Genomic DNA, 24,912 nt, shown 5'->3' with positions numbered 1-24,912 from the left:
GTGTGTGACGTAATTTTTATGAAAGGCATCTGAGAGCAGCAGTAGGTGCAATATCCAAAGGGTGACTTACCCAGCTTTCCGGACAGCACCAGTGCAGTTGAAGGAAGCCGCCGCAGCGCCGGTCTGCTTGCCCTTATAAGGCGAGTTCATCGCGCTTTCCCCAGGATCCTCTTCGTCCGACACGGCAGTTGTCAGTGACATACGATCATCGTCCGATATCTGATCAAAACAAACAACAAACTACAGAACTTCGAAGAAAAAAAGCACTGCGTGAAAAAAACTTACTCTTCGGAACAAACTTTTCACAAAATGACAGCTCTGGACCATCCATTATAACTAGAAACTACTGACCCACATGGTGGCGTGTTGCGTTTTTTATCGGAAAGTTTACGGAATGAGAACGCGGCCGCTACACCGCAACGTTAATAAGCTGTGAAAGGGTTAATCTTATTTTGTATTCTTATCTTTAAGCTAATTGGGGTCTTTCGTAACTCTGTGCTACACGATCAAACTGCACACGGGTTTTTGTCCAAAGTTCATTCGATTCGTCAAATTATATACTCAGTTAGCCTCACTTTGCGCAAATATTTATTGAATTGTTTACAATGACCTATGGACGGCTCTTACGTCTATGTCCACTCATGCTCTGAGAGACTTCCGTTTGCGAGCGTATTTGATCGAGCGGAAAATGAAGAGCTGAGCGGATCTAACATAGATATATGTATTACGAATCATATTTATTTGCATTATTGTAATACTAGGATTTACCCGTGGCTTTTCTAACCCAACAGGCAGTGATCATTTATACTCGTAGAGTGGTTGAACATCTCATCAAGTGGCTGTTGGCTTAGCTGATAATATTGTAAAAATAACTTGCAAATGGAGAACAAAGGTGCAAAAAAAATGTAATGTAACCTAACCTAAACTAACCTAACCGATTCTCATTACATCTTTTATTAAATGGTTTTTAGTTTTTTCTTATATTGCAATACACCCTTCTTTAATAATATGGCCGAACGCGCGTTATAATTATCATCAAACGTTGACATCTAAACGATATTGTTATTTTTACTTAGTTATTTCATAAAACAACCATTTCCTGAAGTAGTCGATTCTGTATATCTGCCAAAGAAACCGTTTGTGAAAAGGTTCCATCCTGTTATGCGAATTAGTTTTTCGACTGTACTGTAAATACTTCAAGTATCGTAGCCATCTTTCTTTGATCCGATTTTTGCTGACTTAATTTCGAGAACGTTTAAAGACATTGTCAAATTGAAAATTTTAAAATCACATCAAATTTTATTGCAAATATAGATTTTTAGGATTAGAGTAAGTTAGTTTTAGTTCTATTTTTATTTATTTATGTTCATTATTATATATATCATTTGTTTGTTTATAAATAAAACTTTATTATTGAATTTTATTAGAGTTTTCCTTCAATGTTAAATAAGTATAGTAGGTACCTAAGCGGTTAAACGACAGGATCATATTTTATCCCGATGGATATATTAAAATTTATATTGAAAGGCTCGTGCCGAGTTCAGTAAGGAATGATTTTGAATTGGAACAGTTTATTAAAGATGTTATTACACTTTGAAAGCTTACCAACTCATTCTAGTGTAAGGCGAGTTGTGCCAGAGGGCGTCTGAATCTTAAAGGTCGTTTAACGACGGAAGCCCAAAACGTGTTATTCGAGCCGTAAATAAATTTATTTGTTGTACGTCACTGAATAGGAAGTGATTAAGTTATATTTCATTACAAAACGATGAGAACAAAAAGACAAGTAATTTACAGGTAGCTTTGACTGAAAAAAAATGGCAATATTGGACACAGAATTTCGTCGTGATATTTTACGTCATAAAAATTTGTGTTCTTAACTCAATATAACCATTTTTAACTAGCCTCGTTTAATTTGGGGTGAGTTTACGATTTCGTTTTTAATAAAGTATGAACATCCTTAATTTAATCAGACTAATTTAAACATAATAATGACCATCATTAACCGAACTAAAACCACAAATTTTGTATCACATTTAAAAATGGATACTCTGAATTATTATTTACCTAATGAATACTTACTATAATGGTTTAACTGTAGTCGCTGTATTTATTTCCTACTTGCAGTTCTATTGTACAGTTAAGTGAAGTAATTTACCGCTTGTCTATCATGTGTCCAAAACTTTGAAGCAAACGGGAAAAGTTTCAATGTGGAGCATTAACAACAGGGTAGTTAAGCTGCCTTTTAATCAAGAGCCTACTTAGGATAAAATCTCGGTCAATGCAATTAAAATACCAAACAGCTTTTATTTTACTGTTGTACGGTCGATGTCAAAGATATTAACCGTCGTCACTTCGTGCTCGACTTTTGTAAGATATTGTCAGAACGTGTACTGAGACAAGGTATAATAAATATATTACGGGACACTTTACGGGAGACGACCGGATGGCCAAGTGGTTAGAGAACCTGACTACGAAGCTTGAGGGCCCGGGTTCGATTTCGATATTTGTATGAATAATACACATGTTTTTTCTCGGGGCTTGGATGTTTAATATGTATTTAAGTATTTATGTAGTTTTTATTTAATTTTGTTTCCTATCATATTATTGTATCTTGTGTTGTGAATAAATAAAATTGCAATGTATGTTGAAAAAGTATATATATATATATAAGTATGTTTATCCGTTGCCTAGTATTCACTATTTAGCTTTGCTTAGTTTGGGACTAGGTCAATTGGTGTCAAGTGTTCCATGATTATTTATTTCTTTTTATTTTACTTGAAACCAATTGACATAGTGCCAAAGTAAGCAAGCGTAAAGTATTCTTAGGCAACAGATGAACGTACTTAACAAGATAGGTGCATACTTAAATACATTTAATAAAACGCACAAGACTCGAGAAAATACGAATGTTTGTTACATTCGCATTTTGTAAACAAATATCTGCCTAGAGCATGGATCGAACCCGGGACTTCATGTTTCGTAGTCAGTTCCTCTAACCACTGGGCTATCCGGTAGTCTAAAGGTAGGTACTTAAAATGCGATATCCTTAACTCGACTGTAATTTTTCAGGATAAATGTATCATGATAATCAGGGATAACGTTAGCTTTCAATATTTAGACAGATTTTTTAATCAACCTAACACTGAATACACTAAGAAGTTTAAATTATAATCTACTTGAAGGATATATTATTATCGTAGTAAGCCAATCTTAAAGGTATGAAGCAATATATACTACAGTCAAGTGCAAAAATAAGTATCTATTCGAACATTTTTAACCACTCAAAAATATGTTACTACGTCCTTATTGCGTCGGAACAAGAGTCTATTTTAGGAGCATTGAATAAGTTCATATTTTTACACATGACTGTATCTATACCTGGGATACTCCAACAGTCTTTTATAAGTTAGATAAATGCGTATTTTTTAAACCTTTAGTATTTCAAATGACATTTTAACTTAATTTGTGACAAAATACCTGTTTTAATCACAGTCTTACTCGTATTGATTCTACTCTCGATTCTGAATAAACTACTTTCAGGTTTTTAGCGCTTGAATTAGCATCTTGTTATATAAGGTGGCCCATTTAGATCGGTCAGTATGGGAAAGTCTGAAACCTATAAGACATACGAAGATATGTTCTTAGGAACCATGTATCATATGATTTTAGTAACAAGAAAAACTGCGTTCATACATTAAAAAAAAACACTTGTACTCAATTAGGGAATCGAACCAGGTCGTTTTGAAAAATAAAACGTAAATTATTTCTATTTAGATATCGGTAGTGTAGGTCATAACATAACATAAGCAATAAATGTTACTATGAAACACGCCGCGGTATCTAGAATGAATGAAATGCATTGTATTTCATATTCTTTAATAAATAATGTAAGTTTTATTTTTCAAAACGCCAGAGTTCGATTCCCGAGCTGAGTACAGTTTTTTTTTATTACAATACAATATTAACTCTAATAATAATTTTTAATTAATCATTTTTAATGCATGATGCAGTTTTTCTTGTTATTAAAAACGATGACATGGTTTCTAGGAACAGATCCTCGTATATCTTATAGTTTCAGACTTTCCCATATTGACCGATCTAAATGAGCCACCATGTACTCGTATACAGGTTGCTATCAAATAAATCCACTGACCCATTAATGCCATACGTAAGTCATACAAAGGGTGCGGGTAGAGAGGCCACAAACTGACCTAAAACCAAGCGCGCCCTTGTCGAACTTAGATGACAAAGATTGTCAGAAAACTGGGACATGGGTTCTTGGGTTTGGCCATATATTTCGTAATTCGAATTTTGGTATTGTTTCACTTGCGCTTTTGAACGCAACACAATGTACGCGGGAACAAGGAGGTTCTTTGAGGCGCATGCGGGCGGCGGTAACTCTCGCCTTGATGGCCCTTGACGCTCACAAGAAAAAAACTACACCAACGCGAGTTTCTTCATATAAAATTTATATTTTGCAGGCATTGCAGTATACGGCTTTATAACTTTTTTTTAATTAATTTGAGAAACAGAACCTCCAGTTACCCCATTGGGTAAATGAATTACTATCCGGTGGTTTATTTCGGTCTGCAGTCCAAATTTTGCCTATTTGTCTTTATTACTTTAAGCAATAAAGGGACATTGCGTGTTGCTGATTGTAACAAAAACAACTTTTCAACTGTAATTATTTTTGTTGAAAATGAACTGCGCATACCTATGCAATTTGCAGACACTGTTACGTCATCATTAAACTCTCAAAGCTTAACTCTGCAGTTTTTCAGTTTCTAAAACAAAGGGTCGATCGTATTGATAGACAGATGAATAGATACACGTATTTAATATACAAGATTATACGTAATTAAATATCTACAATATCTTTTATGTGAACGAGTATTATACGAGTGGAATTATGATTTTTAGACATCTATTTTGCTAAGCGTTAAGTATTTGGTAAAACAGGATCCGTATTTTATATAATTTTCCCTCTAAAAGCACCATCACACAAAGTCCACCACTGAATTTATGGCAGACGGACAGCGAATGTTCTCTCTAAGTAGGGATTTTATGAAATTCATTGGATTTCTTGTAGAGGGTTGAAGCGGTAAATCCTGTAGCAAGCCTGCGGGTTCAAACTTATTACGAAACGATATAAATGATGCTACCTCTCCAGATTTTCTTTGAAACAGGTGCGGTTTCTCTATTTTAGCGTTTAAGTAAAGGTTTTTAATAGGCGGGATAACGTAATCCATGCTCCGGGCGGCAAATTCACACTTGGCAGACGAATACACAACTCATTATTAACGCAACTTTCACCACTAAGACGTCTAGTACTTTAAGACCATAAACGAAGTTAAATCAAATGGGGCCCTCAATAACTTAAACGCCATTGAAATCGAACGCAAATAAAATTTCTAGAAAGACTATAATATTTATCTCAGGTTAACTGCGAAGTAATTTTAGGGCTACCAGGTATAGTTTCCATGTTTGCAGTTTTCCATGTTTTCTATGGGCGTGTCTTCTATGATACATGAAAAACAGGGTCGGTATTTCCATGTCAGTATTATTCAGCCCGGTAAAGAGTGTCACCTGTCAAAACGATCGAGTCAAAGACACATATTCTATTTCAATGCTTTTTATTCTGGACTATGGAACAACCCGTAACCAACCGGATTGTCGTAATTTGGCGGTAACGAAAACTCTTTCATTTTTTTTAATTAACTAATGCTACTTGAAAATCTGATATTTTTATTTTATTTAGAAAGGTTATACCTATTAATATAAAAAAGTTTCAAGCGTTTCTAAATTTTTCATCCATTCCCCATTGTTACGATAAACGAGTTTGCGTTGGAAGGTGTTGTAAAATTCGGAATCTATCAACCGTTTTGCCTATGCTAAAGTTTGAAGCTGTTCGTTAGGTACTGCATTCAAACTTTCCACTGCATTTAATATTTAGTCCTTTTTAGCACCTCAAAGCCAGTTACAGCAGTTTAGTACCTACGGGATGTATAAAATAGCACCTCTCCGGTTTAACTAGGAAGTCGTAGTTTGAAACAAAGTTTTACTATAGCGGACCATTTTAATGCTCCTACCAGCTTTGAAGCGATCCATACATACAGGGAAAATTAAGTACGAGAAAACCAGAAAGAGCAGGTTTGTACTGAATAACGAACTAATGGAATATTTACGATATAAGTACCTATTTTTTTTTTAATTTACACATCAAGCTAATAAGACTGGCGAGCAGCACCGTGTGTAATTTTACTCGAACCATTTGGAGCCAAACCCCCTCATAACTCAAAAACTATTTCACATGTCAAATTTGGCTCATTTATTGAAACTTGCGAGATACATATTGTGTGCTCTAAATTTCATAAACACACCTCAAACGGTTATTTAGATATTAACATCCAAAAATCGTAATTTTTATCACTTACTCACCTATAGATCCAAATTCTAATCCAGTTTCAGATAACCTAGAAATAGCTTAAATTGGGCATCCAGATAGGTAGTTGGGTGAATATAAAGGAATAAATCAGAAACTAGTAATTTTTCATTATTTTATAATAATTTTTAAATTAAATTATTTCTGAACAAAAAGTAATGATATCCCATCAAAACATAAATGTGAAATGAGAGCCAAGTTCAGTATTATGCTATATGCCTTGATTGGTTGACTTTAACGACAAAAGAAGTGAGATCAAAATGAGTGCCAAATTCAAGTCCTGAAATTTATTTATAACAATGTAAAATATAAAAAAAAATAATAACATTTTTTCTTATAACTTAAATAAATAAATATTAACTTATTATAATATATTGAAGCCTAAGGTCGGACTTGGCTAGTTTTCATATACTAATTATATTATAGCCTTCGCAAGTTCTGAAGCTGTAAGTTCTTATTTTATTCTTCCGAAAATTTGGCTTGCTGGTAGAAACTAGCCATCGAACATAGGGCTCCTCCATGACTGTTTTAGGTACTTAATAATTATTAGTATATGAGAACTAGCCAAGTCAGACTAGTCAAGTTATAAGATGAAATTATATTTTAAGTTGTTATAAAATATGTTATATTGTTATAAATAAATTTCAGGACTGGCCATTGAACTTGGCACCCATTTTGATCTCACTTATTTTGTCGTTAAAGTCAACCAATCAAAGCATATATCATAATATTGAACTTGGCTCTCATTTCACAATTATGTTTTGATGGGATAGGTACTACGCTTTCTAAATTTTTTTTACTTTGATCTACGGTCCCTACCACACATTGCAATTATATAGCTTTTTACGGTTAATACTCAATCAAGGACCGTTCTTTTTTACGTTAGGTACCATTCCATTTGATTCAATTAGGTATACATAAGAGAGTTCCGTCAAACCAAACGGAAGGCACAAAAAGCTAGCTAAATATTTTTCACACAAATAGAGGGTTATTTTTCAAGGAAAAGAAAAGGCCTCATTAGCAGGAAAGGAAATTGCGCTTTCCCGAGGAGGAAACTAAAATAAGGTCAAAATGTTAGCTATATATTCTAGAGCTTTTTATCTCTTAGGCATTTATTATGCGTGTCACAAATTATTTATGAACTCAATCTGAAGTAATTTTTGATACAACCTAGATTCAACTGTAAGTTCCCGCAATGCAAGTAGCTAGTTTGCTCGACACTGTTCCTAACATTCACCACTTACTAGGAGTAGAATTTTATATACCTATAAAAATTTAGCAGTTTAATACATATTGATACTTTTAGAGTTGTCACTAAACATCAAACCATATCTATTTTAAATGGAAATCAATCAAACTCTTGGTGTTTATTTCAATGTCCTGTACAAAGTTTATTGAGTAACTGAAATATCGCCCACATGTTATCATTCTCTTTGTAAACGATTGTTATGCTTTGTCCTCTGATTTTGGTCTTTGCCAGATACAAACAAAAACTTTTTTTTTTATAACAGGCTTGTAACTTTTTCATGAATAAGAAAGAATCATGTAACTTTTCAAAAGTATTGTAAACCTTTGCCTCTCACCTTTCTTAAAAACGACTCGTTGCAAGTTTGGGCAGTACCCTTCCAATGGTAATGCCGAAATCTGACGTTTCCAAGTAGTCTTGTACCATGCAGTATCGACACTTCGTAGACGATGCGGCGTATGTTGAGCACGTCGGTGCGTTTCTTGTACTTGTTGAGCTTACGCCGCCGCACCATCCGCTCGTCCGGCTCCGAGTACTCGCCCGTGCTCGTCAAACCGTCCTCGGCGGCCCAGGCACTCAGCACACTCTCAATAAAACTGAACAATTGTTGAACGTTAGGCTCTAATTTACTAGGTATATAGAGATAAGGCGAAACGGTTTTCTTCGGAACAATACACTTCTCTTCGGGTTCATCTTCGGGCGGAGGAGCGACGTCGTGATAGGGGCAATTATGAACCTTATGATGGTGGTGGTGATGATGATGCTTGGATTTGCGTTTCGGCTCTTTTTTCGCCACAGTGCCACCGCCGTCGCCCTTGTCCGCGGTTTCGCCTCCGCTCGAATGCGAGTCTCCGCTGCGTTCCCTGCGCGGCTTCGGCTTGCCATTGGAAGTGAGAGCGGCGAGCGCGCCCGCGGCCAGGCAGCAGTGGTGCGCCACGCAGCAGAAGCGTGCGTCGCCTTTGCGGAGGCCCGTGTGAGCCTTATGGCAGAAGGAGACATCGGGGATCCTCGCTCCAAGCGCCGCAAGGTGCGCACGATCGGCGCAGACTTGCATGAGGAGGTTTTCGCCGAAGTGCACGGTTTTGTGGCGGCGGCGCCGGAGGTGCATGACGGTGTCGCTGCCGGCCAGCGAGGGCGGCGCGGAGACGGAGGCCGGCTTGGCGCGGGGCTCAGGCACGCGCGCGCACCGAGGCGGCGGCGCGCGATGCGTCTCCACCATCATTGGCGAGGAGCGGCGGCGGAGGCCAGGCGTCACCTCATGTCGCGCCGGCGACCGCCGACCGCTGCCTTGCCGCTCCGCTCCCTCTCCCGCTCCCGCGACGCCTTCGCCTCCGTTATCGTTTCACTTTCAACATTTTACTGTTTTGAAAATCCATTTAGCATTTTAAACACTTAAGATAGGGAACACTTTCACGGTGTTATTTATTCAATGACGGTTCATCTATTAGTGTCGTTAAGCACATATTAGTTTAAATGATCATAGGTACATAGCTAAATATAACGCTCACAGTATGATCTTATTAGTGAACAGTTTACAATTAACCATGCCATCTAATTTAGTTCATATTATGGACAATCCACCAAATTAATACGTCAAGGTAATTAGTAATTATTTCCCCTTTTAATAAACTACTTGCTTTAACTCGCGGCTTCGCTCTCGTAAACCGTAAATTACAGATCTTTCGTCGAATTATAAAATTTCCGTAGGAATTCCCAAAAACTTCATCGCATTAACTAAGCAATTTGCGTTGCATGACGAACACCCGTTCCAAATTGTATGTTTCTAGACATATTTAAGTGATCTCGTTGGAATATCGTAAATAAATAGCTTATGTGTTTTCACATACACACAGACACATTGACACACTCACATACACGCACGTACCCATACACATACAAACTTTTGTATCTGTAAGTAATAAGTTTATTATAGGTATACTTAAATGGGTTAACATGCCGGCTACCTTGGTTGCAACCCCCAAATAAAACTCTCGACCTTTTGTTCTTGTCATGGAGCCCAAGGTCGGTAAATGAGTCATTGCCCGTACTGATACTGCTGCAGGAGGACCTATGCACGGCAGGCACATGCTGCGGGAGGGGGACGGCGGCGGGGCCAAGAGCGCAGTCAGCGTTACCGGCAATCTTTGTAATAATATTAGTTTTTAAGTATACAATTTTACTCGCAAATGTGATGAAAAACATTGTATGCCGCATGGGCGGTACTAGAATTACAAACATGGACTCATTAAAGCCCTCCTTCCTCTCTTCGACTTCGGGCTTCTAAAAGACTCTCGTTCGTAATTCCTAATTTACCACCCTTAAGACACAATGTACTATTACCGATGTGGGTCATCATCCCAGCCTATATAAGTCCCACTGCAGGGCACAGGCCTCCTCTCGGAATGAGAGGGCTTGGGCAGTAGTTCCCACGCGGGCCCCATGTTTTATGGGTCTTGTGCTGTGTCGGAATATTTTACGAGCTGTGTATTTATGAAACATGGTGTCCAATTTTTATTTAAGCAGTTGACGAGTATGATGATTAAGTGTTGAAAACCATTTATACATGCTGTTTTAAAACTCCGCTTCTCTAGTGGAGCAGCAAGGTAAATTAGAGTTGTTTATTAAACTGGATCTCCGCAAAGTAACGTCTGAATCATTTATAATTCATTTATTTACAATTTTCCTATGTCTTTGTCAGGGTATCAAACTATCTCCATACTAAATTTAACCATGATCGGTTGAGTGCTTTAAGCGTGTACAGATACCAGCACCAATATCTGACACAACAAGCGTGCATAAATATCTGATACGGCTCTATTTCTAGGGCCGGAAGGACGCGTCAGATATTTTTGCACGCTCCGCTGTGGCAGATATTAATGCTGATGACTCTTCCTAAGCGTAACAAACAACAAATATGCAAACATACTCACATTCACATCTGTAACAAGACAGTGTCTGTACATAGAAAATATTTGAGAAAAACTGTTACTAGGGGTATTTACTAGCGCAATAGAACCCAAAACAATGGTTTTTGTAATTATTGTCTGTTTGTCTGTGCGTTTGCTCACGCTAATCTCAGAAACGGCTTAACCTAGAAGAATGTGGATTTCACTAATGTGCTGTCGTTTCCTTGGATTAAAATGTAGTGTTATTTTTTATTCGAATCAGTTCACACATAAAAAAGATACAGAATTTCGAAGAACAGTTTTATTTAGAAGAAAGAAGTGCTGTTAGTTTGGCTGAAACTTTGGTTAACTGTATAATGTTTTGGTTACTATATTTATAGTATGTCCATACTATTTGATCTGTATATACCATTTGGTCCTGTCCATCTGTCCGTTTGTCACAGGTATTTTATTCGGAAACTATGAATGCAGTTAATCAAATTGTGATGGCAAAATAACAGCTGGCTGAGATAAATCTAAGTCCATGCAGACGAAGTCGTAGGCACAGCTAGTTTATAATGTAAGTAAGTATTGTGTACGTTCAACTAAACTCGGCTAGGTAAACTTATTATCGTAGTCCACATAACAAACAACGAATGTGTCATAACATAAATATGTGTTATTTCGGTAAAACCTTCCAAATAAAAAATGAAATACGTGCAAGCTAAAGAAAAATGTACATTTAAAAACGAGGAGTCGAAGTAATCGGCCTGCAACTGAAGTGGGTTGTTCTCTGCAATAGACGGTAACAAGGCAGAGGCAGCGCGCAGGTTTAAAAAATCACAACGAAACCCGTCGTATCTATAATTGAGTGAAATGCTCCGTACTTGAAAGATGTCGCAATTAGAACTGCAGTCACAACCTGGTAACTAGAATTAAATAATGGATCGCTCTGTAAACACAGCAGCTTGCAGTTCAAAGAGAAGTCTTACTTTGAATCTTAGCCGAGTTAAGATGAAAATAAATAGTCTGTAAGTTGGATTCATGGTGGGAGAATGAAGTATCTTTTGTAGTTTCGTCGCGTTTTAATTACGCTAATAGCTGACGCGAACTTTCGTGTGTTAAAAAGTAGGACGCAACGCACCGAGGCAGGGCGGTATCACGTTTTGGTCCATCATGCCCGTGTGACGTTAGTGGTTGGGTAGCTCAAGCCGTAATGAAAATTGCCCGGGACTAATACGTAATAGGTATCATTTGCTTACTGGTGGTAAACTATTGATTATCTACCTACACAAATGTATTAGGAAACTGCCTGAATCCTACTTATAATATTATAAATGTGAAAGTTTGTGAGTGAGTGAGTGAGTTTGTGAGTGAGTATGTTTGTTACTTCTTCACGCTGAAACGGCTTGACGGATTTGGACAAAAGTTGGCAAAAAGTTAATTTATAACCTGGATTAAAACATAGGATACTTTTTATCTCGATATTCCCACGGGATAGGGATAAAATCTCTAAATAACAACCGCTAGGCTTAGAGTCATGAAATTTGGTATGTAGGTAGCTGAATATCTGGAATATCATATAGGCTACTTTTTATCCCGATGTTCCAACGAGATAGAGATAAAATCTCGAACTAATAACCGCTGGTTTTAGAGCCATGCAATTTGGTATGTAGATAGCTGGACATCTGGAATAACACATAGGCTACTGTTTATCCCGATATTCCCACGGGATAGGGATAAAAACTCGAAATAACAACCGCTGGGTTTAGAGTCATAAAATTTGGTATGGGTGTTTTAATTTAACGTCAATGAAAACCACGACGTAATTTTAGGAAATTCCCACGAGAATTTAATAAATTCCCAGAATTTCAATTCAACTACTGTATCTAATTATTTATGCGTGCGAAACCGCGGGTAAACGCTAGTGCGTAATAATATGAAATAATTTGCCAATTTAATAAGTCCATCATGATAACGACAAGTCCTAATTCGGTACAACCCACAACTCTATGTACTGTACTCGTGGCTGGATGAAACCATAGGCTGCAATGACTTTATGTATATTTGAATGCCTTTTTGAAATTAATGCGTAACCCATTCTAAATTAAATCTATTTTCGATGAATAACCAAGTGTAATGAAATTATACAGAGCTAGGTAATTTAAAATGTGTACAACTCACTAATACGGCTACTTAAGTTTAATCCGAATATAATTTAACTTCAGTTTCTTAAGCTATTTCAAATATATCAATCTATATGACAGAGACGAGAAATTTTTTAAGTTGTCGGGATTCTCGAAATTAGTCCAATTACGGAGGCTCTCAGATTTTAAATAACTAATAAAGGTGGCACAAATTTTGAAGCTTTTTAATTAGGCATATCTGCAAGTAAACAATGAGACGGTTCTGTGGCGGACGATGTTAATTTGTACTGCCTTTTATAGACAATAAGCAATTGTCTTCGCAAATTACTCTTAACTGAACTTTGAACGTCGTTAACATAAAAGTGGAAAACGTAGATAGTAAAACCTTAAATAAAATAAAAAGATCACGGCTAAGAGATTCTTTTAGTACATAAATTTTTCTTGCCTCGCCTGCGTTCTCTCTTTAAGCTAATGCACATTTCGTATGTCGGGAAAATTAATGGGGCTCTTTAATTTTTGTGTCAGGGAAAATCTTTCTGCTGCATTATTGAGATTTGTCATGGGCAGCGTAATGTGGTAGAAAGAGAATAGGGCCTGTGCGAATTGATGTTGTAGAAAAACAATACTGTCATTTATTGATGCACTATAATAGCTACCCAAATCAATATATTCACTGGATGTATCAAACATGTAGAGCAAAATTATCAAATGATTTGACTTTTAAATTCAAATCTAAAATTGGAATGCTCAATACCGCGATACCAAACTTGGACTTCAAACATACCCCGTAGAAATGTAGAGAAACACAAATGGCCAAACTAAATAAGTAACACACTTCAAACGATAGAAAGGCAATCCCCAAAGTAGTGATAGATGGGATCGGTGTAGTGAAGCAAAGCAGACCGGCACCGGTATCTATAGGCAAATGCAATTTGGGACCCTGTACAAAGTGATTACTTATCGCATGTCCCGGGATACGGCAGCTGGGCACGAAATAAGGTTAACTATTATTTATTCCATTTGACACACGCTAACAAGATCAACAGTAAACATATGCGTTCATCAATTTTGTCTTTTGGTGTTTAATTGGTTAGATAGTGTGTAATATTTTCAATCTACAGATTGGGGTGTGAAAAAGATTTCAAAATTTTGTTAAGTGTTATAAAGCATGTTACTTTATAAATTTCGATAAATAGGAATCGTGTCAGAAAATCAAGGCGTAAGTGGTTGCCTGATTGCATTGCATTGCATTCAGTGGCGATTGTAAAAATAGCCAACAATTTGTGAAACAGATGGCACATTTAATTAATCGACATCGCATGTTGGTACATCCCTTACAATGGATTCACTAAGCAATTACGGATTCGGAATAAGTCACCGCTACGGGTGGACGTATTCATCCAGGCGTCCTGCATTGCGCCAAATTCCAATTGGTTTGTTGTTCTATTTGTTCTTTTTAATTGGATCAACAACGTTTCCTATACCCTGCCATTGTTTAAATTGCTCATTCGATTTCAACGCTGAATACATCCCGATATTTATACGGATTAACACCCAATATATCTGCCACTGTTACCGTCCACAACATTGCTTAAGTATTAATTTGGTGGATTGTCTGCATGTTAAAGTTTATCACTAGGTCGTGAAGAGGACGTGATTTCTTGTCTAATATTAGAAGCTGATTGTTTGACAGCGGGCTGTAAAGTCATACCAAAGGCACATCAACTGAATTTTGATAACGCAACGCTAAACCTGTTCTGACGTGGTTTCGCGGCGAGGATAAGCGCACACATCACTGTAACCCGGCAGGCAGCGGCGGCCTGCTTCGAATATGCATCAATCGGCGTGGGCCGGCCATCGCCACAGTCGGAGGCGACTCGCGAGTCTGTTTAAGTTTATAAATAATAAGTTTTTTCAGTTACATAACCAAGCACTGTGTACACAATGGGACGCCCCAACGCCCTGGCGGCCCTCGCTACGACTGGTTCCAGCACGCGTCGACGGAGGGTGGTTGCGATCGTCAAACTTCGTTACGATTCGGAGCAGAACGATCGTATGTCCTCGGGCGCGCTCGGAGCACGCGCGCCTGCGGGCATCAACGCCCGCCCCGCGTCCCCGCCTACCACTGAACCAACCAGCCTTTAATTTATTTCCGACTAGCTTTCCGCCTTGCGGTGCCGTCCATGAGCTTCTACAGCGATGTACTATGTTAGTCTATGCTATAAATTACAAAAATAAACGTCTGTCTAAACACGGTGAGTATAATATCTTAATCGATTTTAAGAACGCAAAAAGCAGCATATAATAGGTTTTAATCAAAGATACAAAGCTATAACATTGAGGAAAGACTTAAATTAATTTTTAAATGAGATCTTGTTTCTAAATTACAACGGTACCGCGGGCATATCTTCAATTATAAATTACCAATTTGTTTGCCGGAACGTTGAAACTTTATCAATATCATAAATCTGGGGAAACTTTGCAAATGTACGTGTTAGAGCAAGAAAATAAAGTAGTTAACTATGGTGGAGTTTTCTCGGTGCCGGCTTAATCTAATTACAGTACGATGTCGCGGTGTTATCGCGCGACTGTCACGCTCGGCGAGTCTAGCGGGATATATTCTTACCGTGCCGTCTGCTTGCCAACCAGCGTGCCACGCTTCGAGTAGCAAAAAGTCATGATATGAAATAAAATATGTGACTTGTACGTGTAGGCGCGGGCCCGGGGTGAATGCACCCTGGGCGGTTATTTACTCCCTGAGATTAGTAGGACACGCCATGGGTTATTGATTGATGTCATTTTTCCGTTTTTCTCGGAATATTTCGATAATATTTTAGTACCGGCAGTGGTAGTCGTCCATCATTTTTAATCGTTGTTGGGAGATAATGTTATGAAAATAAATGTGGAAGCGTTCACCTATCTGCTTACATTATTTTCAGTTGTATTTTTGGATGAAACATGAAGAAAAAATATTTGATCTTTCATTCTCTATTTAGCCGTTACGCTGCCCAAACTTTGCAAGCTTTCCTTCAAACCGTAGTTTTTAAATTTAACGTAAGCTCAGTGCTGCTGCTGAAGCCTCCCTGCACCCCTGCGCTGATCTGAAGGCTAAGTACGACACCAGAGGTAAGAGTTAACAGTGATTCCGGAGGAGCTGAAGACTTCGAGCCAACGGTGCCCGTTACCGACGCCCTAAGATCTTGCCCTGCAGCAGACGAGGAGTTCTCAGGTGAGAGCTTCCTACAGCAGCTATTCTTTCGCGTGCTTTTTCTTTTTTTTTATTAATTTGTCGCGGGACGCCATATTTTGCTTCCGGCACGTTCCTTCACCATCCCGACTTTCCTCTTGTTGCTCTTTCGAAATTCCTATACAGTCCACTTCCCCTTTCTCGCACATTTTTTGGACTTCGTGGACCTGAACTTATAAAAAAAGTCAGCAAAGAAGAAAAGTTAAGGAATTAAGAATGGCGTGATCTATTTCATTAATTAATAAGTCAGTTAGATAGATAGATAAAACGTTTATTTGTTACTGCAAACACACACAATCAAAATTACATAAATAAGAAAAAAAAGAACAGTCCTAACTTAAATGTAAACAATTTTCAATTGTTTGTGTGCGCTGCAGTAATGCAAAAGGGTCATGGCTCAGTGGTCAACATTGCTCATAGGAGCAAAACACTGATATTCTGCCACAACCCAGAGGGCCAAGAACAAATATTATCACTTTATTAAAAAAAACAAATATAAATGTACAATACAAAACGAAACAAACAGTGCCAAGCAAAATGAATACATTTTCAATTTAACAATTTTAACAATTTTGTACCTGCCTACCACCAACGAAAATGTATTTTTATTTCAATGATTCAGAACATGCAAATGAAAAGCGAGAAAGAAAAAATAAAAGCATCACAACAAACATGCAGCCACCCTTCAGTTCCTTAACCCTACCCTATATTTTAAAATTACAATTAAAATCAAGTACCGAGCAACCGCTTTGCTTCTGCAAAAGAATTAACTTAAAGTGTTTTATAAAAGTATTTTTGGATGTTAAACGTCTGATCGGTGGAGGTATATTGTTCCAGCACTTGGTTGCAAGGTAACGAAAGCTACCGGTAAAGGCTACAGTTCTGTGGGGGTGGCATTCTAACAGACAATGTCGGGTGGATCTAGTTCCGTATCTAGTATGAAAAGAAGAAATACCTGTCTTAGCAAAAAGATAATTAGGCCGATTGAAATTCATGACTTCAAATAAAAGACTTGCAAGATGAATGAGAATTGCAGTTGATGTTTTGTTGGAAACTTCGCCAAAAGAAAACAGATAATTAGCGAAAAAATAGTATGAAGAACGTGGAGTGGGGAAATCATTAATGTCAGTAGAATTAATTGATTCGACATACGGGTGGATTAATTTGTTAATTACATCCGCGACGCAACGCGTGTATCAAGGCTTCAATATGAGCTCAATATCAATTAAGTAATTCTCGCTTGTAAACGCCAAATGGAAGATAATTGCAGTTTTTAGGGATTCATCCAAGTGAAAGTGAAAACCTCATCAAAGCGCTAATTTGTGAGCTCTTTGTCCACTTAGCAGTCGTTCAATGGTGATTAAAATTTTGTGATTATGTTTTTTACTGAAAAAGATTTAACGATTTCTTTTTGACACTTGTTCAGATATTTTTTGTGCAGGTATTATATAACTATGTAAAGCAAATATACTTACACAAGTAAACGCTTTAAGTTTCAAACGCAAACCAAAAACATAGAGCAAGATAGTAGTGTATTTTAATTTAACTTTCTGGCAAATGGCTTTAACAAACACTTCATTATAATACCGTTAGGATACTAAAACCAATGTCTTTAAATTTTTGTTTCTCATCATAAATAAAACAGAATGTTTAATGAAAGAAATAAACTAAACAGCAATAAAAAGCTTCCTTAATCATGTTTATCTTCAAACATCTGCCGAGCAACGACAATAATCTCGTCGAGGTCGAGGTGTTGTTAATAAGAGATCTGCGGTTTTAACTTTACGTGCATTAAATTCTGCGGTGCGGCGTAAAACGTAAGCGAGAAAAGATGATGTTGTAGGATTGTCGGATCCCGTAAAAGTGAGTGTTTGCCTTGATTTACTCGGGTTAAAGTTAACGTATTATGCGCCCTGTGCTTGTTAGCTCTTTGATATAAGATTTTAAGGCGTTATTATTACTTTGCGGTATTTTTGTCGTATGAAACGGTACTTGCTTGTTGTTTTAAGTCCAATTAAATAGGAATGAGTCTCAAACACTTGAAGACTTAAAATTTTAAATGATTGATAAAACTTTTTGCACAAAGTTTAATCGTATTCTATTCTCCTTACCTTAGCACAGTCTGCTATAAAAGTTGCGGTTGTATTAAAATCATCAAACAAAATTAATTATAAGTCGAAGTAGATTTACTTAGTCTTAGACAAATTAAGCATAAAATTTCGGATGATATATTTTAAACACATAATTATCTCACTTGTGTTGCACTTACTTGTAAAACGTTTTAAACTTTCGCGATTTTCACTCATAGTCAAAATACCACAAGCAGCCACAACACCATGGCCACTGTAATGTGGTCGAAACGTCGAGGTAAATATTACTCGTGTGTTTTAGCGTGATAATTAAGTCCTGTTGTGACACCTACTTGTGTCGCGAAGTTTAGTTATTCTGAAAAACCAAGACAAAAGGCCGATGGAGACCTATGGATTGACTAAAATTAAATACTTAATGATGTTCGTGACAAATTTATTAACTCGGTGTCTTGCTAGAAGTTTAGCAATAAATCGCATCGCTCTATCTAGTTTCTACAATCTTCAAGTCATCCATTTCATATTTTATAGCCTGCCACTGTACTCAAAATGAGAAGTTAAACGAAGCCTTAAATAGGATTTTTATTTATTTATTTTTTGTTCGATTAGATGGCAAACGAGCAAGTGGGTCTCCTGATGGTAAGAGATCACCACCGCCCATGGATACCTGCAACACCAGGGGGATTGCAGATGCGTTGCCAACCTAGAGGCCTAAGATGGGATACCTCAAGTGCCAGTAATTTCACCGGCTGTCTTACTCTCCACGCCGAAACACAACAGTGCAAGCACTGCTGCTTCACGGCAGGATTAATGAGCAAGATGGTGGTAGCAATCCGGGCGGACCTGCAAAATGGAATGATTAGCATACAGCTCGCAGGGAAATCATGATCTCAATTTGAGTGTAAGACTGTAAGGCGTGTTTTTATGATTGGAGTTAAGTATGATAACAGAACGTGTGTGTCCGTAACGCCTCGGTGATGGAGCGTGTGATATGTGACTTGGGGGGGATGTTTGCGTTGCCGGGTGGCTTCCCCCAAATCGTAACTAACGTATTTAGTAAATACTCTATTCTTCAATGATTAATATTTTATCTCCGAGATCGTAATTTTTGTACTATAACTATACTGTATTTGGTGACGGAACTATAGTATTTACTTACATCTATTCTGTGTGTATTTTGACTAGTTTTTCAAGCTTTTATTTTTTGATTGACTATTACTGATGGTAAGTGCAGATTAGGCTGAAAAATAAGTTATGTGTATAAGTTTACTACTCTTTCGTATTGGATCGGGATGACATTTTATTTTTCATTGATGATAAATAAATAAATTCTTGAAAAGGTATGGACAACAGCTAGCAAAAATGTCAAAATTAATCCGAAATCCTTAGTAATTACTACTTATAAGATATATTTTGTATCCGTACAGAATTTATCACATTATACACAAAAAAACATGAACATGAACATGAACATTCATGACGATTTATAGGTTATAATATTAAAGATAAATATAATAACAAAACATGGGGATTTGAACTTCTATTTACGATCTCGAGGACTGTTAAGCTATTTAAGGAATGGCGGGTGTTTTGTTTAAATTTGCTTAATGAACTGGACGCTGTTTGAATAATTCTGTTTGCTTTGACTTTTTAGAATTAGATCAACTTTATATTCTTAGGTTAACGACATGGCGTTTGTGGTATAGGGAAGTGAGGTGCGAATTCCAAATCCATGCTGAAGTTGTGCGATTCTAATAGGTCTGTGCCCAGTGCAGTAGAACATACATATAAAGTGTAGGGTAAAGATGATGATGTTGATGAATTGATAATACAGAGATTAAATCCCAGTTTAGACCTGCAAGAAAAATCATGCAAGTTACATTACATTGCGGCGCTCGATTGACCACTACAAACTCGTTGGATGTAACGGATGGCCGCGTAATGTAATGCAACTTGCACGATACTTGTGCAGGTCTAAACCGGGCTTAAGCTGACTAATAAACTAGAAAAAATTGTAACCATGTGGTGGTTACACTCGGTAGAAGAAAAATTACTAAATATATCTAATAAGGATTTATTTCAGTTTTATAGAGTTTTCTTAGTTCATGTGTTTTTTTAAAGAAGTTAGGATTGTGTAAACCAAAAATAGAATAAGTTGTTACGAGTACTGAACGGTGAGCTCCATTTTGCTCTCTCATCGGCAATTACCAACAGGTGAGATAAATAGAGGTCAATAGCTAGCCAGGTTTAAGTAAAAAAAAATATATATGATGATTGTGTTATTTTTTTTTTCAATAAAGCTAAATTAAAAGTGACCCGCTACTATCACACGTCCATATATATTGATAAATCCCTTGTCCCTAAGGGTATCTCCGTCTATGGCCTCGTTCAGGGAGAGGTTAAAGAAATTATGGCTTGACACTGACACCTGAGGCGAGACTGTGTCCGCTTTTGTAATATGTTTTACTTGTTTTATGTCTGTTTTAATGTACATAATTTTGTATTTATTTTCTTTCTTTTTGAGTATTTCTGTTTTTCTTTTTACCGCACGTAATTTTACCTGTCTGCTTATCCTCTATATAATAAATTGTCTTCTCTTAATTAGCTTAGCTGAAAGAGATCCCTTTTTAGGGATAAGCTTGCCTTTGTTCTCCTCTCTGTGTATTTGTATTTTTATTTTTATGTGCAATAAAGAGTTTACATACATACATACATAAATCCAATGCAATACTTGAGTAGGTAACTCAACAGGTCCTGGTTACGTTTAACCGCAAATATCAATATATTTCCTTCTTTGTTTTATAAAATAAAATATTTTCATTAAGTTTTAAATAATGACGTATGTATTTAAAAAAACGACACTAAATATCGCTCCTGATATCCGCAATCCATAATCCGAATATTCTGAATACCAATTTTACTAGTTACCTATTCGATTTTAAAAGATTAAGGGGCTGTTTCACCATCCATTGATTAGTGTTACTTGACGGTTAAATGAGATGCCGTCTCCGTCTATTCGAACAAAACAAATAGAGACGGCATCACATTCCACCGTCAGTTAACACTAATCAATGGATGGTGAAACAGCCCCTAAATAAAACAGACGCGGCTGCTTGCTACTATACTTCGTTTTTTTTAGCATTGGAAATAAAGTAACAATCTCGACGAATCTTTAAAAAAACAGTACCTAATTATAACTTATGTTACCAAAAGAATGTAAATGATCATATTTCCTTGCTAATTGTTACATATTTGCTGTGACTTATTTTTCAAAAGTGATTTTCAATAATAAAACACGTCAAGTCCGCTTACCTTCTTTCTAATGCTAAAAAAATGAAGTATAAATGCGAAAAATTTAACTATTGCGCAGTCTGCCCTGTCGAGCTTACGGCGTACCTATTGCAGTAATCAGTACAATGATAAAAAATTAGAACTATTCAGCAAATTTTGAGGAATCCTAAGCACCATGTCATGAATCCCATGGATGTTGTTGACGGTTGGCTAGGACGAAACGTCCTTATAATCTACTATTTATATTGCCCGCAACTCTGTGTGCGTACGCAGTAAAAATAACGATTACAGTGAGCCAAGTAAACCAATAATCCCAAGACACTGTAAATCTGTTTAAAAAAATATCCTCGTTGAATTTTTTTGCTCGAGTTTTGGTGCCGGAATGAATAGAATAGAACAACAACAACAACAACAACAATAAAAGTAAATGGTTTTGAACTTACTTGAAGTGTGTGTGTGTGTGTGTGTGTGTGTGTGTGTGTGTTCAGTAACCAGTTTTCGATATCTTGTATAGTTTCGAAAAAAGTAATCGAGTGAGATCACTTGTCATTTCCACCCTGTAGATATACATAGATTTTATAGATAGCTCGGTAGCGCAAACATTGTAACGCTATTTCCCTAGTTAAATTAAAATGCGAAATCATTCGGTAACTTGCATTTGATTGAAGCGTCAACAGAGATTTTATTTCTGCAGACGACAATTTTCAAATGTGCAAATGGAATCGGCTATTTGTAACGTTAGATATGCGTTGGTTGAAAAATTTTAATATTTTATCGCTCATCAAGTGTGCACTTTACGTGTTGTAAACTGCAATGTCATTAAGCGACATTTATCCGTTTAAATAAGCATCATCTCAATCCCCAAGAATTTTTGGACCACAACTTTGACTGAATTCAACGCTATTTAAAACCTAAATAATATGAAAAGGTTACTGACAGCGTACGTTATAACGGAAGAGACTAATTAGAGTAGTACAGTTAGACCATCAAAATTAAACGGATAATTTAGGCATTTTGATCACCTTAAGAGTTTTTCACCGTAATATTTCATCACCGAGGACGTGGGTGGTTTGTAGGCGTTCATTAACATCACGGCACCTAACGAACTATTTATCTTACAAACTTGACAGCTAGGGCAATTCATTGTCGCGTAGAAAACCTCCCATTGTACGTGTCGCGCTGTGCTGAGATGAATAGGTAAGTATTCATTATTTATACTACCTGCTTCAACCACTTACATGCCACAAGTGTTGATTACAGAGCACTGGCAGGGTTTAACTCACAACAATTTCGAAACTTTTAGACCGCCGCCCTCTTATAACATTTCAATAGGTATGAAAAACAGTTCGTGTGTCACCACATCACCAAATCACAGGATTGTTATGTGATGTAATTTATGGATGACCATTAAGATTCCTTTTTAAAATTAGAGGATATTTAGTATAGTTTTGATGTAAGATAAGAAATCTTGGCACATATATCATCCCAGTACGAGTACAAAGGAGGTCTTAAAAGTATTTAATGTTCTATGTTTGACTTTGTTTCATAATTCCTATCTGACGGGGACTCAAACAATGAATATAATGACCCCAATGGATTACTAACGCTGTGATTTTAATTTTTTTGGAAGTACCTTAATCTATATCAGAATTGCAGTTTAATATTGTTTCCTGTATTATTAATTTTATTTATCTCAAGAAACAACCAACTTGGTGCACAACAATCGAAAAACAAAAGGGATGAAGTATTTTTCATTTTTACCTGTAATGCTGATAAAATAAAAGTTTTTGCTTCGTCTGTTCTTCAACGTAATTCCAGTTCAAACGGATCTGTCTTTTTAGATGGTATGAATAATTAGAGAACTGACAAAACAAGACCTCCTGCGCTATTTCAGGCGAGTTTAATTCACTAAGTTTTAAGTCGCTTCATCAAAACTTGGTTAGCTTAGACGATTAGCCCCTTGGAAGCGATAATCACCGGTGATCTAGCGATAAACTAAGAAAATTATTCAATTAGAAATTGGTTTAATAGACTACATTAAGTTCAAGTGTACATGTTAAAAGAAAATTAAATGATGTTATATGCATTTACCATAACAAAAAAAAGTAAAACCGACTCCAAAAAAATAAAAAAATAACAAAAATATACATCTCACAACATTACTTAGCTTTGACGAGTTCTTCATCAGGTCCAGTTTACCAAGTGATACTTTCTGAATGTAAATGCTTGTCTTAATGCTAAAAATGCCAAAATCGCCATAGGTGTGCCTAAAAATTTTGAGGTTTGCCCTCGATTTCCCTAGAATCCCATCATCAGATCTTGACTTGGTGACAATGGGATCACCTCAGAAGAGTACTCTTTCAAATAAAAAAAAGAATTTTTGTAAATCACACATAAAAAATACAAACATTGGAACATAGAACCTCCTCTTTTTTTAAGTCGGCTAAAAATAAATGCCTTCTCTTTTTAAGTTTTTAACGAAACTTTGTATAGGTAAGAACACATAAAAATATGCATTCATACTAATTATTATAAATACGAAAGTGTGTGTGTTTGTATGTTCGTCCGTCTTTCACGTCGAAACGGAGCTACGGGATTGACGTGATTTTTGGTATAGAGATAGTTTATGGGCCAGAGAGTGGCAGGTTACTTTTAATTCTGGAACAATGCACATTCACTGAGGGAAAAGCGCGCGATAACCGAATTCCATGCGGGCGAAGCCGCGGGCAAAATCTAGAAATGTATAATGTATCTGTTATATGTTTATACTACTATTAAGTGTTATTGTGCTGAAAGTACCCCTAAAATAAATAAATAAATAAATAAAATAAAATAAAATAAAATAAATAATAACGTAACATAATTCGTATTAGTAGAGCTAAATAGATACAAATAAACTACAACTACGCGTGCCATTCAAAAGATGTTCAACCATACGTTGACAGTTTCTATCCCCTTATGTCTGAAATCCCGCGGTACTTGAGTACCTTCCGACTTGGAAAACGACACATTTCCGGAGGAAATAGCAAATCCCATACGCACGACGTAACACGTTACTTTGTCCGTGCGCGAAGCACTCAAAACTACTTCATAAAAGTAATTTTAAGTAATAATTCCAGGTATAATTTCATGAAAATGTACCTACATTATGCATTAAACAGAAATGCCGGAACTGACGAATGCAGCGGCAGTTATATAAAATTGAGGTGCTCATATTTAAAGCGAGGGTGGTAAATTAAGAGCAATGAATGTCGCAGCCGAGGACCGAAGCGGCACAAAATAGTACTAAATCGTTTTAATACTTTTTTTGAATTGAAGTAGGATTAAATAACATTATGTGGATGGTAAGTCATTGTGAGAGCCCTAGGGCGAGGTTTTTATTCAGCAATAAACGACTGATGGAAACGGACTTTATCGTAATGAAAAACCTTTGAAGACCTTTTAGTTATGAACTTCACAAAGAGAAGTGTTTTTCAGTTAGGTTTTTTTTTATTACTTAAGCATGAATGTATAGTTCACTTCATTTGATATAAATCTATAGACGAACTTTAGATTTTATACTTTTTA

General features: G+C 36.6%; 1 protein-coding gene across 1 annotated transcript in view; it reads right to left on the bottom strand.

Annotated features, from left to right (window-relative positions):
- The window catches only part of sif (guanine nucleotide exchange factor still life), a 165,487-nt gene that overhangs the window by 47,985 nt on the left and 92,590 nt on the right, over positions 1–24,912 (bottom strand). The window contains 1 exon segment of the mRNA XM_074095344.1: positions 71–219. Coding sequence (XP_073951445.1) covers positions 71–219 — 149 coding nt within the window.

Source organism: Choristoneura fumiferana, chromosome 12 (genome assembly GCF_025370935.1).
Source record: "Choristoneura fumiferana chromosome 12, NRCan_CFum_1, whole genome shotgun sequence".
NCBI lineage: Eukaryota > Metazoa > Arthropoda > Insecta > Lepidoptera > Tortricidae > Choristoneura > Choristoneura fumiferana.
The sequence above is the reverse complement of the archived record's forward strand: the minus strand, read 5'-3'. Positions and strand labels throughout refer to the sequence as shown.